The sequence below is a fragment of the Theobroma umbraticum genome, unplaced genomic scaffold, assembly GCF_002168275.2.
Source record: "Theobroma umbraticum cultivar Fairchild unplaced genomic scaffold, ASM216827v3 scaffold_55.0, whole genome shotgun sequence".
Lineage (NCBI taxonomy): Eukaryota > Viridiplantae > Streptophyta > Magnoliopsida > Malvales > Malvaceae > Theobroma > Theobroma umbraticum.
The window spans coordinates 2,875,205-2,890,118 of record NW_018397270.1 but is presented as its reverse complement, the minus strand read 5'-3'; the positions used below and the strand labels follow the sequence as shown (position 1 = coordinate 2,890,118).

At 31.1% G+C, this 14,914-nt stretch overlaps 1 protein-coding gene across 1 annotated transcript; it reads right to left on the bottom strand.

The window, feature by feature from the left end:
• Nucleotides 1-9,225: 9,225 nt before the first annotated feature.
• LOC110426301 (uncharacterized) lies at nucleotides 9,226-13,098 on the bottom strand. Its single transcript, XM_021441504.2, has 3 exons — nucleotides 13,072-13,098; nucleotides 9,848-11,636; nucleotides 9,226-9,768 (listed from the first exon to the last, which is right to left on the bottom strand). Exons 2-3 carry the CDS (start codon nucleotides 11,577-11,579, stop codon nucleotides 9,371-9,373), a joined length of 2,130 nt encoding a protein of 709 aa, XP_021297179.1. The 5' UTR covers nucleotides 11,580-11,636; nucleotides 13,072-13,098; the 3' UTR covers nucleotides 9,226-9,370.
• Between the last annotated feature and the right edge of the window lie 1,816 nt (nucleotides 13,099-14,914).

Below are 14,914 nucleotides of genomic sequence, written 5' to 3'. Positions count from 1 at the left end.
TTCTATTATATTACTTGTTTGCAATAATATGCACTTGTATGAAAATTCAACAACACATTATTGTTTGATGATGTAATCCAAGAAGTTGGGGAAGACATTGTAGCCCCAGCGATTGCAAGTTCAACATCTCAATGGATAGAGGATTTTCCACAGCAGTTTGCTGCACGACACAAGGCTACATTTCGGACAGCTCGTGCACCAAATCCCACCGAGCTTATGTTGGATAGGTTCATGTTGATGGAGCTGGTTAGAGATGCAATAGATAAGGCCAAGATGCTTACAAGGTTCATACATGTTCATGAAGTAGTTTTAAGCATTTTAATGGATTACACTAATAGTCAAGGCTTTGTTAAGCCATCCAAGATCAGATCAGCATCACCGTTCTTAACCTTGGACAATATTGTCTCCAAGAAAAGAAAGTTGAAAGATATGTTCAGTTCCTCTACTTGGAATAACCCATCTTGGGCAATGCGCTAGGTGATGGACCCTTCTTTTTGGAAAAATGCTGTGAGATGGTCCAATGAGCAACCACTCCTTTGCTAAAAGTCCTTGACTTGATCCACAAAGCTAAAAGGCCACAAGTTGGAATTATATATGAAACAATGGATCAAAAGGAAACTATAAGAGATGAATTGAAAAGAATCAAGTTGCAATACATGCCATTGTGGCAAGAAATTGATGAGATTTGGAGCACACATCTCCATAGTCCTTCGTATGATGGGGGTTATTATCTAAATCCGACGTTTTATTTATGCCAAAGATTTTCACTGCTATGCAGAGGTTAAGTAATGGCCATTTATGTTGCATCGTTCACATGATAAAAGATCCACAAATCCAATATTTGATATCTCAACAGCTAGGTCAGTAAGAGGGAATAATCCTCCTGGTAAGTAACCTGTTTATTCTTACTTTTTTTTGTTTTGTGGTTTTCTATTCTTGCTAAATCAGTAATAATTCTCCTTTAAATGGGCAACAGCAAGGTGGTGGACTAAGTACGGAGGACAATGCCCTGAATGACAAAAGTTCACCATTCAAATTCTAAACCAAACTTGTAATGAGGGGTCAAAGAATGGGCTGGATGGGAGTTCAGCTGAGAAGCTACGAACAAATGGAAGGAACACAGTGAAGGAAATAGAATTGATGAAAGACCATTCCTTTGTTCCCTACAACTTGCAATTACAGCAATGGCACTCAGATCATTCGAGTGCAGAAAATGGGATATTTCTAGCTGATGACAAGATTGATTCCATGGATGAATCGATTGTAGACGATAGAACGGAGATGGTGTCTTAACGTGGAGGCCAGGCATGGATGGATTTCAACAACACTGAAGGAATTGCTAGCCAGACAACAGCTTCAAGCTCTAGAAAGGAAAATACCCAGGAAAATTACATAAAGCAAATTAAATCTTTTTCATTTTTGTTTGTTTGAATCACATATTTGTTAGTTTGGCACTCATTCAAATTTATTATCATTTATTTTATTAGTTTCTTTCCTGCTTTATTTAGTTGTTTCAGTTTAAATAGAGAAGACCAGCATGTGCAGCAGTGGGATATTACAAACTGAATGCTATATATGTTCTCTTTCATTGTCCTAGAGTGGTGCCTCGCTTCACGTGAGTGTTGACTTTTTTATTAAAAATAATTTTAAATTTAATTATATTATAAATAAAAAATAATTTTAAATTTAAAAATATTATAATAATAGTAATAATAATAAATTAAAAATAATTATTTAAAAAATTAATATTTTTAAAATATTTTCTCTTATCTTATTAAGCAAAATTTTTTATTTAAATTTTCTTTTGAAAACATTTGATTTTTTATATATTAATATATGCTAATGTTGACATAATCATATTTCGTTAATTTTATGATTCTAATAGCGAAATAAAATTTATATTGGGAAAATGTAATATATTAAAAGTAATTATTGATAAGCTATATAATTTATATAATAAAATTATTAAAATAAAATGAATAATTTTTTAAAGTCAAAATAAAACGAATATTAATTACTCTTATTAAAATTTTTTTAGTTTTAATGCTGAAATTTTCTAAATTATCTTCAATTTCAATTGCTACTTTTTTGTCTTATGCTTGTATAATTATTTAGAATTAATTCATTTTGTGAAAATAATTTTAGGATCCTCCAATAATATTGGTAAGTAATTATTAACTTTACTCAATTAATTGTTATTTTTATTATTTATCAAAGGACTTTTATATTCTGTAATTTTCTTTAAATATTAATAGACAGTGTGGGAAATTTATCAATTCTGGACTCTATTATTTTCAAAAAATCATTTTCATTGGATGAATTTTCTGGCTTAGCTACAACGGTAATGATGATGTTTTTTTTTTTTAACAATTGAAAGCTTCCATTTAATAGAACTTGGCGTGGCCTCCCTTTTAAATAAAATTAGAGATTTCAAAGCCCTTTGTTAAAGATTGGGCATGACTAACAGAGGTTTAAAAGTCCTAACTTAAAAACGTGTTTTAGACTGATCCACGGACAAAAAAGATTTCAATTTGACTCACGGTCAAATGTGGCTTAACTAACTTTCTTGCAAAGTTTGGGTGACTTATGGGTTGAGAGACTAAAAAAGTGGACAATGATTTAACTAACACATGATTGAATGAGAAAGCCTTTTTAGAGCTTTAGTCTTTTTATATGAGTTTATAATTTTATAATTAATTTTAAATTAATTTTTTTTCATTTCAAATTAAAATAAATCATAATTAGATGTTTGTCTCGAGAAGTAAAACAAAAATGATCCATTACAAAGAAAAGTTTATTTATAACCACTCATACTTTCGAAAACCTTATTAGTCTCTTTAAATAGTTTTACAACTTTATACTGATTTTGAATTGAATTTAAATATGTAATAGATTATGTAGGATACATTTAATTATGACAATGTTTAGTCATCAGATTTGTGAAATTCCAAAGATTTCATTGTGATGCAAAGGTAAATCTAATTATGTTTCCTTCTTTACTTCTCATCTAAATCTATGGAAACATCTAAATTACTTGCTTGAAATGCTAATTATTTATTCATTTGAATGTATAGTAAGGATCTTTGGAGATAAACAATTTAACGAATTATATGGTCCATCCAACCTCAATCACACCATCGAGTACTCGTTTTTGTGCGTTTATGCTAATTCCGACTGAGTTATGTAATTGAAGTATGAGGTGAGAAAATTGTAAGACAATCTAATTTGGACAATAATAAAACTTCCTTGTAAATAGAAATGATAAATATCACACAATTAGTCATAATACACTGCTTCTCATCTTCCAACAGCAAATCATTCTATGTGGGTCCAAAGAATTTGTGTATGGTTGTGGGCAAAATGTAATCAAACCAATCAAGGTAATTAATGGATTTTGATTAATCGACCCAAATAGTTTGAATGAATAAAGCAATCATGTTGACTTCAATGTCATTTCATATTAATGATTATAATTATTTTAAAACCTAAAAGTCTAAACAAAATCATTATTACATGTTAACATCTTATTGTTTCTTGGATGACGTTTAAGAGCCTATTTGGTAAGCATAAAATAATTTGACGAAGGAAAATGATTTTTTTGTATATTATTTTATAGAAAAATTTAATATTTTTTTATTTAGATAAATTATTGAAAATATTTTTTGTTGTTTGGATCATTTTATAAAAAAAAATTTTCCATCATGACCTATCTTCAATAATATTTCTTTAATAACACAAAAAAATATATTAACATTCCTAAATTATACAATATATCCAAAATATTTTTTTAATATTAAATTATTATTTATAAATAATATTTATTTATTTCTCATAATATTGCTAAACTGATTAATTTGTTAAATCAATAAATCATAAATCAGAATTAAAAGATCATTTGATAATCGGAAATTACCTTGTTTGAAGAAAATTTTTTCGATGAGTAACATTTTACAGAAAATAAAATATTTTTCTTATTTAAATGAAATAGAAAATTATTTTTTATTATTTTGATCACTTATAAGAAATATTTTCTATCAAAATCCATTTTCAAAAAAATTTTCAACATTTATCTATTTCCAAATTGAAACTCATCAAAAATCAACCCAAAAAAATCCATTGCCCAACAATCTAAAAATTAATTTCAAAAAATATAAAAAAGGTAAAATACGCCTACCTCATTAAGTTTTGATCAAAATTTCAAACAGGTTTATTTGTTTTCGAAATGGATACTATGTATTAAAAAAATATCTTCTGCTAGACACATAACTCCAGCTGTTAGTCAACTATTAATATTTCAGTTAGTTTGATGATATAGTAATATTAAAATGATAATTTTACATTTTATTAATTTTAAAAATTACTATCACATAATTTTTATTAATTTAAAAAAATAGAGGAGCACCGAGATCTCGTGCTCCCTCCTTTAAGAACATCAATTGATGCTCCCTTTTCTTGGGGAGTGGGGTGTTCCTTATTTTTTTTATTTTTTCAAAAAAATATGATAATAATTTTTTAAATTAATAAAAAAAATTTTAATTTTTTTTATAATATCTATTAATAGTGTTTAAGGTTTTAGGGTAAAGTATTTATTTCTAAAACTAATGAATTTGTTTGAAATTTTAATTAAAACTTAGAAGAGTAAAGGTATTTTCCTCTTAAAAAAATCACAAACCATCCAAACTTGAAAATTCACCTCAAAACCAATAAGAAAATACACAACAAAAAAAAAGAAGGAAAAATCAGTTCAAAATGGTGTAAACAAGTAAAATGAATATCAATTATTGGATTAATAAATTACAAATAATTAAAAATAAATTTAAAGATTGAGAATACGAAAATCGATAATTTCAAAAAGAGAGAGATTTGAAGCTGAAGTGGAAGCCAAAGACAAGATTTGTAAAAATGAGAAGCAAAAGAGTGATTTGAAGTTGAAGCAAAGATAAATGGAAACAAAGCAAAAGGGAGAATTTGAGAAAAATCCAACGACGAGGGAAGAACATAAAAAAAAAAAGAAGAAGAAAGAATCAGGGAGATATGTGAGTTTCTTAGTGGCTGGTGAGGAGAAAGGGCAAGGGTATACAGTAGCTCGTAGGTTTGTCAAGGGAGATGGGTGAATTCTTTCGAAAATTGTTTCACGGAGTAAAAAATGGGAGACAATTTCCAGTGTTTTACTTTTAAGTTTTTCATTGACCTGAAATTATTTTCAGATGATCAAGCTATTTTCCCCCTTCCAAACACTGAAACAAAAGGAAATTGACTGCGAAAAACCATTTTCATGGTTACCAAACGGCGCCTTAAACTTGTGCCTAATTTGGAATATTTATAATAAATGCTTCCATAACAGTGTTTGTTTGCCTACCAGTTGCAGTTTTCAAACAAAATGTTAATTTGGTAGCTTTGTTTATTTGAGGACCATGAGTTTGACAGAGCATTGGCCTTGCACAGCCTAGTCTTTTCAATGCTTCACGTGCATGATTTTAATATAATTGTGAATGCGTGCAAAGTTGAAAGGTAGGGGTATGGATATAGGTGATTGCTGTTGTATTTTTTCTTCTCCAAATTTGTTTGTTTCGCATGTGTTTTTTCTTCTCCATAAACTTCACCGTTTGGCAGCAGTAGGACAAGGTTTAGTTTAGGCAGGCAAGCGATGATGCCACGATGCTAGAACAATGTTCGAGACTTGACTGATGACAAAAATTAGAGATCATTTCTGAAAGATTTTAATGTCTAGAAAGTCTCAACTTTAGGGTCGGATGGAGGTACTGCAAGTTGAAACCTTGACTCTTCCTTCAAACTTATAAAGTGCTCTGACATGAAGGTTATAAGATGGTTCTAATGGTTGCAAGTGGTGAGAACAAAGAAGACCAGTGATCCATGTTTTTCAAGCTATGGGGTTCTTAATGGAGTTGCTAAAAAATTACTACCTAAATGGGAAAGTATATGGTTTAATAAAGTTTATTTTCTATTAACCCCCTCTTCGGAAGGGAAATGTTCCATTGTTTGAATCCCAATATGCCCTCTTACACATTCTTGTATTGTATGTACCAAAAAACATATTTAAGGCTTCATAAATATGGGATAACACCCGTTGAGATTTGAACTCTTATTTAAAGATAAGGCTTCATAAGTTATAGTAATAGTAGTAGCAGTAGTAGAGACTTCTTTAGTTTGATGTAGGGCTGAGGGTATTTTTCTGAAAAAAAAAAAAAAGTGGAGAAGATCCTTTTTCTAGTATATAGTTATTAAAATTGAATACATTAAGTAACTAAAAGCTACTTAAGATTTTCAACACTATTTTTGTATATTTGAAGGCAAAGCTTTGTAAAAGAATTGTTTTAAAGTTAAAAGTAGTGCATAATGCAAACACTTAATACAAAAGTCATTACCTATGTCTATACGTAATATATGAATAATATATATATTATTCCAACATTGTGTTGGATAATGGGGAAAGAGGAAGATATTGTGTTGGATAAAAGGGAGACAGGGGATGGAAGGAAAATGGTTTTGCTCTCCACCTTTTCCATTATTTGTAAAAGAAAGATTTCTCTCTTTCTTTTATTCTTTGCAACTAATGCAAAGAAAGACTTCTTGCCAATGTTCCCTTCACTTAATTTTCCTTCCTTATTTCTACCAAATACTTCTCTATTGAAATTTTTTTTGGAATTTCCAGGATCTGATGACTAAACATCGATCGTAATTAAATGTATCCTACATAATACTATTTAAGAGAACATAGTATTCAGTTTATAGTTTCTCACTGTTGCAAATTTTGGTCTTCTATATTTAAAGTGAAACAACTAGATAAAGAATTAGTAACTAATAAAATAAATGATAATAATTTTACATCCGAGCATTTGATTCATTGATTGGTGTATTATTTAACTACCTAAAGAGCAGGGTTCAAATTTCTCCTCCTCTAATTATAAAAAAATAATAATAATAAATTTAAACTTTTCTTGATCAAAAGAGTAGGGTTGAATTTTTTTTTTCAATTAAAAAAATTAAACTTAGTGCTAAACTAACAAATATATGATTCAAACAAGCAAAAATGAAAAAAGATTAAACTTGCTTTATGTAATTTACCTTGGCCTTTTCCTATCTAGAGCTTGAAGCTGTTGTCTCCTCAACACTTCCTCCAGTGTTGTCTAAATCCATCCATACTTGGCCTTCACTTTAGGACATCATCTCCATTTATATGGTCCACGATCCACTCATCCATGGAATCAATCTTGTCATCAGCTAGAAATTGTAGGTAATCTATAATTTAGAGTAGTGATAACACATTTTACGAAATGAAAACCTTCATTTGAACCCTAAACCATATCTATGAAAGGAACACAAGGTTGAACTCAGTAGTGATAACACATTTTACATTCATTTTACATTCATTTTACATTCCTTTGATATGTTTTTGAAAACAAAACAAAATTCTAACATTGGTGTATATAAAAAATAGAAATAGAAAAGATTTAAGCCGTTGAGGACTTTGTAATTAGCATTGGTTGCTATGCATCTGTGCTTGAAGAACTGAAAAATCAAATCAAGATGCAAAACTTTATCCAAGAATGCAGCATCCTAGCAGACTAAATGCCAAACCTGTGCATACGAAGATATGAATTTTAATTATATCGCAGTTGTTTTTCGTAAGGAGTTTTAAGCTCATTTACTTGGCATCAACAATGTCAAGCGATTTGCTTGCAACTTGTTTCCAAGAATCTAAAGTGAATCCAAAGTATATGTGCATAATTATAAATCACCAACACCATATGGTATGAGACGTCAAAAACCCAAAAAAGAAAGTACAATCTTTCAAAATATTGCAAGAAAAGTATTACCATGCATGAATCTTGGAAGTGATTTTGGGATCTAAAAATGTCTTCACAGCAGCATAAACCTAGGTCCACCATTGATGATAAACATCTGGTTAAGAGTATGCAAAAATTAGAAGGCCATATTATAGAATTTTAGCTCAACATAAAACGTAATATGGAAGCATTCATCCAATTTCAAAGGCTCAAATTTTCAAAACTTCATCCAAAATTACAAAATAAAAAGAGCTTATCTTTACAATGAATGTTTGTAAAACAAGCATCACTATTTGTGTTCTTAGAAAATATATAATATTTATGTTAGATACTTCTGGTATCAAGGAAATGATTATATTAAATGCATTAATGGATGAAAAAATAGAATAAAAATATTAGGAAAAAATAATAATAATTTTATAAATAAAGAGAAATGACTAATATTTGATTTAGGTATTGATATGTACTGTTCAATAAAAGAATGAGTATTCAAATAATTAATTAAAAGGGTGTGATGAAATAAATATAAAACAATGTAAAGAAATGACAAAACACATTTATTGCAAAGTTTGCAAAATATCTTTATAAACAATGGTTTTATTGCATGCTATATTAAAACTATTTTCACATTGTATTAAAACTTTCAATCCCTGTTTAATTGTGGCTCTTGAAAGAACCACATATAATTTGACCATGCGTAAACACTTATTTATATCATCTAAAGTTTTTTAGTTTATAATGAATTTGTATTAAATCGATATCATTTTGTTTATTTCTTCTTGGTTCGGCGAAATGTTACATTTACACTTGTGTATCATTTTTTTTATGTCTTTAATATCTAAGGATTTCTATAATGCTCTAAATTATGAAACAGTATTAAAGATTTGTTGCGTTGATGAATTTTTTTCATTCTTCTTTGGATTTGCCTTCCCTAGGTACACTTGCCACAAGTCTCTAAGTAACGAAAAGCTTTAAAGAAATGTTAACCCTATGATTTTTTTTTTTTTATTTTGAGTGTTTCGATAATAAATTATTGTCAATTATTATAATTGGTAAGATATCATACTCTTTTCAAGCTATAAAAGACAAACTTTGTGACATTCACCTGCATCACAATGTCGTCTCCAAACATTACAAATGTAGAATTTTCATTTTTTTTTTCAATACTTGCGTTGCATGTGATTTAAAACTCTTCATCAGATGTATCATTGCCATAATTTCACTAAAGCTATCAATCAATACAATTTTTCTATTTCTATTATTACTGTTTGCTTAATTTATAAATCACACAAAACTTTTAATTATTATCTAACTAAACCATTAATATTCTTTTCTGATATGAGAGAGAAAAGATTAACCTGAGTACATATCATAAGATTAAAAATGTTATATCAAAATGAAAATCCCAACCTTATAATTTTTACCAATAAAGAAAAGGTTAATAGCAGAAGCAGAGAGACAGAGAGAGAGGTCTTAGATCATTCAGTTCAACAGCCAATAAGGGTTTAAATTACATTCTCATGATAGATTCAATATTGTCCTTTCTTCGAGTCCTTATGTCTTTACACTTGTCCGGACTCTTCCTTGACTTGAGATGAAGGTCTTCCTCCATCAACATCACCATCCAAGTCCTTCCAAGCTGAATCACCATTTTGGGACCCAATCTCTGGTGTATCATCTACTATCCACTCATCCATTGGATCTATCTCATCACCAGCAATGTCATAGTTCGCGCCGAATAGAGAACGCTGCTGCTGCTGCAGTTGCAAATTGTACTGAACAAATATCAGGTCGCCTAATAGTTGTTGCTCAACAGGATTCCTTCCCCCTGTCAGCAGCTTCTGCACTAAACTCCTGTTGAGCTTGTATTTTGAAGCACCAACACAAGTCTGGCTCAAAATTCTGGTGGCAAATCGCTGCAGCTCCGGGTACTGTCCTCCATATATAGACCACCACATGGCTGCATCCGCATTCACAGAGGATAAAATTAAATTAAGTTACGAGAAATTGTGAAAGAAGAAAAAGTATGGTTTTCTTACTAGAAGAGAATCTGGTTCTTTGCTCAAAGGTACTCCCCTCTGCGAAAGCACCTTCAGAATTTCTATACGCTTCAAGCTGTTGTACGATTTTATCTTGAATTGGCTGACTTTGAATCATACGGACCATACAACATAACAGGCCAAAGGCAACTTCAGAGTCACTTTGGAAATCAGTTGAATAGAAAAGACTTGGATTTAAAAAATGACCAGCAGCATGGAGGGGGCTATGGAGATGCCCATCCCAGATCTCATCAATCAGTTCCCAAAAGGGCATGTACTGGGATTCCTTGCTATTGCATTCCTTCTTAATAGTCTCCTTCATCTGATCCATGGTTTCATATATATATCCCATTTGCGGTTTATCATCCCCATTGATCAAACACAGAACACGTATAAGAGGTAGAGCTGTCTTTACAACCATTCCAGCTCCTTTCCAGAATGAAGGATCCCCCACCAAGTCTGCCACCCTCTTCCCCTCTGCTCTAGAAGCCCATGCTGAGGTGTTCCACTGAGATGACGCAAACATAGCCTTCAAGTTTTTCTTTTCTGCTACAATATTCTCCAGAGTCACAAAAGGCATTGCCGACCTTACCTTGGTAGGTTTAATAAGATCATGACCATCAGTATAATCTCTCAAAAGGTTTAACACGGTCAAATGGCCATGAATGAACTTTGAGATGGTCCTGGCGTTTTCTAGTGTCCCTCTGATCTCACCCATCATCGCAATCTTTTCTAACATGAGCTCAATGCAATGAGATGCATTAACAGTCCAAAACACTGTCTTGGACCTGTCCATGAACTGCTTGCCTACAGCTCCCACCCAACCTTCTGTAGAAAAGGCAATGATTTGAACTACATTTTCAACCCCAACCTCATCAATAACTCTATCGAATAACAACTGCAATGCGCCAACATCATCAACGGAGGCTGAAACATCTGAAGAATGAAGATAAATTGGGCCTTGTGGGCAATCCACAATAAAACTAACCAAGTTTCGACCTTTTTCATCAATCCATCCATCCAACAGGATGCTGCATCCAGAGCTTGCCCATGACTGCCTTATCTTCTTCACATATTCTTGCATTTCCTTTACTTCATCCTTAAGAATCCACCCTTTCAGTTCCTGACAGCTGGGGATCTTATAATTTGTCTGACCAGGACCATGGGTATCATTTATCATCCTTTGAAAGCTTGGAGAGTTCACAAGCGTAAGATCGATGCCTGTTTCATAGAAAAATCTACCAATGCATCTTTTGTTTTGCTGACCCGATGACTCTTCTTTTGGGTCACTGGTAACAGCACTTGGTGAAACTATCCTTGCGCTGGGAAGAATTGCAGGTTCTTTCACATTATCTTCTGACATAGGATCTGTAATTTCATCCTCTCCACTCCTACTACCAGAAGATGTACAACTTTGACGCCTCATTTTCTTGGCAACACTTGAATTGGGGCACCCATTCCTCTTCCAGGGAAGATCTTGTCGAGACAGATCTCTGACTTCTTGGCTGAGACGTCCACCTTTTTCTGGTAACATGTTTTTGAACAGCTCTCTCACATCTTCTGAAACCATTTCACAAGGTATCACATCTCCACGTACACCTCCCAAGTGGTACTTGAGACGGAAAAAGCCACTCATCTCTTTCCCACAATAATTGCATTGGACTCTCTGCTTTTTCCCATCCACAGCTTTGCCATGATCATGAACATTGATGGAGGCTTCACCGGATGCCATTTTACTTACTTGAAAGATATACTACTTCCCAAGAGTGCCCAATGTGGAGGTTGGAACCTGGATTTATCCGGTAAATATGTTAAGCACTCTCAGCAAGCTTTGGGTGTAAATACAACAAAAATGACCAAACCAAATTGGGAATTGACGGTTGAGGCATACGCAGTACAGATTACAATTACAATGGAAGATATGAAATTTGACAAAATGTTCAACATACATATGTAAATTTATGGCAATCAACTGAACCATTGATAAATCATCATGAAATAAATTTAGTCAAAGAACTGAGTTTATGTGCCCCTATATATCACCATTGCTTTCCCTACCAAAGCATAAGATTAGCAGGCACAAGGCCAGGCAACACACGTGACATCTGTCAAGTACATGATCCGTCATGGACGTATCCAACAAATGTGAAGACCTCAAAACGAATTTTCACCATCTAGAACATTTTCACATCTTTTTCTTATTTTTTGAAATATAAAGAAAGCTTTAATAGAACAAAAAAAGAAGCAATTATACATTTGAATAGTAGTACTATTAGGGTACGATAATATACCAAGTTTAAGATTATTTAAGATGCCTATCAAGAGGAACGAATAAAAATGGCAAAGGTGCATGCACAACGACGCCAAACTAGATATTAAATAAATTTTTTTTTCAGCTTGATTAAGTATCTAAATGAAGATGAATTTGTAAACAAAGACCCAACTTATATCTATACTGCACTTGACAATCAAAGCCATGCTCTTTGTTTATTGATGCTTCCCAACAATTACTTATGATGAGACTGAGAAGTGTCACTTCCCCAATAGAGATAGCAAGAAAGAAATGGCATAGCATGACAATCCTGAAAGCCATCACTCAAAAAATAATAATAAATAAATGTTTTTCCTAATTTTAAGCAGAGATTTCTAGACCTTGACATGATCACTGTCCTCGTAAACACCCGATGTGAAGTACAAAAGTCCATACAGCGTTGGTATCGAAAGGGGAGACCCCTTTTTGGTTAAAGGCAGAACCTACTTTATGCACTAGAAAAAAAATTAGAGAAGAAAGAAAAAGAAAAGGATGTTATAGGTTTTAGGTTCACCTAGGTGTGTGCTTCTGTCTTCTTACTCATAAAGATAAACAAACCAAAAGGAAACGAAAGAAAGCAAGAGAGAAAAAAAAAAAAAAGAAGCAGCAAAATATATCAAATTGAATATAAAGGACTAACTTTTGAGTTCACCTAATGGCAAGAAAACATATCCAGCCACCAACACAACCAGAAAGGATTAACAAACGAAGGGACAAAAGGGTAGGCTTATATTTAAAAGAAAAAGAAAACAACCCATAAATCTGAAAAGAAGACAGAAGAAAAAGAAAAACCCTTTCTCAAGGTTGATCTTACAATGACATAGATGATCTTTGATCATAGATAAGACAAAGAGAGTCAAACGTATACATGCACAACAAACATGAGGACATGTTTGAAAGGGGAAGAAGATACCTTTCAGGGAGACGTGAAGATTGACAAGGACTTTTTCTTTGGGGGGTGGTTGAGGAGAGCTGTTGGGAAAACAAGGAGAAGAAAGAAGCCAAGAACAAAGGACAGAGCTTGATAGTATGAGAGTGGCTTCCTTCTAGTTGTGTGTTTATCACTGATTCACTGTTATTGTTTTGTGTAGGCAGAGCCCGAGGTCTCTATGCGGTGGACCAGTGGTATCTAAGGGGACCCACAATTTTTTTCTGTTTTGCTGACAGAAGGGACCCACTGCCCAGTTTCCTCGGGCTTCTCTGGTCCTGCCACCCTCTTTGCCTCTTACCTGAAACCCACTCTCCATCACACCTGCAGCATTAGAATTTAATCAAAGTGAAATTAGATCTCTAATTTTTATTTAGATTATTATAATTAATATTAATTTTATAAATAAAAATACACATAATAAATTAAAAGTTTTTATAATTTTTTATTTCTTAATGTATAAAATAATAATATATTTTTATTAATAATTATCAAATTTTAATATGTGCGTGGTACATACATATGCAAGCGCGTGTATAAATAATTCAATTAATATATAATAATGGTCAAAAGAAAAAATCACTAAAAATACGTGTACAACAAATAATAAGGCGTTACAAGTCCATGACAGAGATAATACCATAATAACAACATTTACCAAAAACGGATAATATCATAATAATGGTCATTGGTATGACATTCATTGCATGAGTGAAAGATAAAACATAAAAATATGAACACAAAAACTTAACATAACTTGTTTTAAGTGAATATGATTTGATTTTATATTACTTTAACTCATCAATTTTAATAGTAAAAACTTGAATATGTTAATTTATCATAACATTAGATTTTTACATGCTTTCACGAAAATTTGTTTTTATAAAGATTGTGATTTACTTTTGAGTTAATCATTAATAGCTAATGCACAATCAAAATTAGATTTCAATTCTTTTTTTGATTATTATAATTATTGTTAACTTTTTTAAATAAAAAAACACATAATAAGTTAAAAATTCTTCTAATTTTTTCTTTGTCAATGTATAAGATAACAATAATATGTTTTTATTAGTAATTATTAAAATTTGATGTAGGTGATACATACATGTACAAACAGGTGTATATATAATTTAACTAATATATAAATATGATCAAAAGAAAAAACTACTAAAAACACATAAACACCAAATAATAAGGCATTACAACTCCATGACAGAGAAAATACCATAACAATAACATTTATTAAAAAATAATAATATCATAATAATAGTCACAGGTATGACATTCATTATATGGGTGGAAGATAAAATATAAAAATATGAACACAATAACTTAACATAACTCATTTTAAGTGAATATAATTTGATTTTCATATTACTCTAACTCATGAATTTTGATGATAAAAACTTAAATATATTAGTTTATCAAAAAATTAGATTTCCATATGCTTTCACTAAAATTTGTTTTTTTAGTGATGGTGATTTACTTTTAAGTTTTTAATTTTGAGTTTAATCGTACATGGCAAATACACAATCAAAATTAGTTTTCAAATCTTTTTTTGATTATTGTAATTAATGTTAACTTTGTTTAAATTAAAAAACACATAATAAGTTAAAAATTCTTCTAATTTTTTTTAGTAATGTATAAGATAACAATAATGTGTTTTTATTAGTAATTATTAAAATTTGATGTGTGTGATACATACACGTATAAACACGTGTATATATAATTCAACTAATATATAAAAATAATCATAAGAAAAAACAACTAAACACACGTGTACACTAAATAATAAAACGTTACAGGTCCACGACAGATATAATACCAT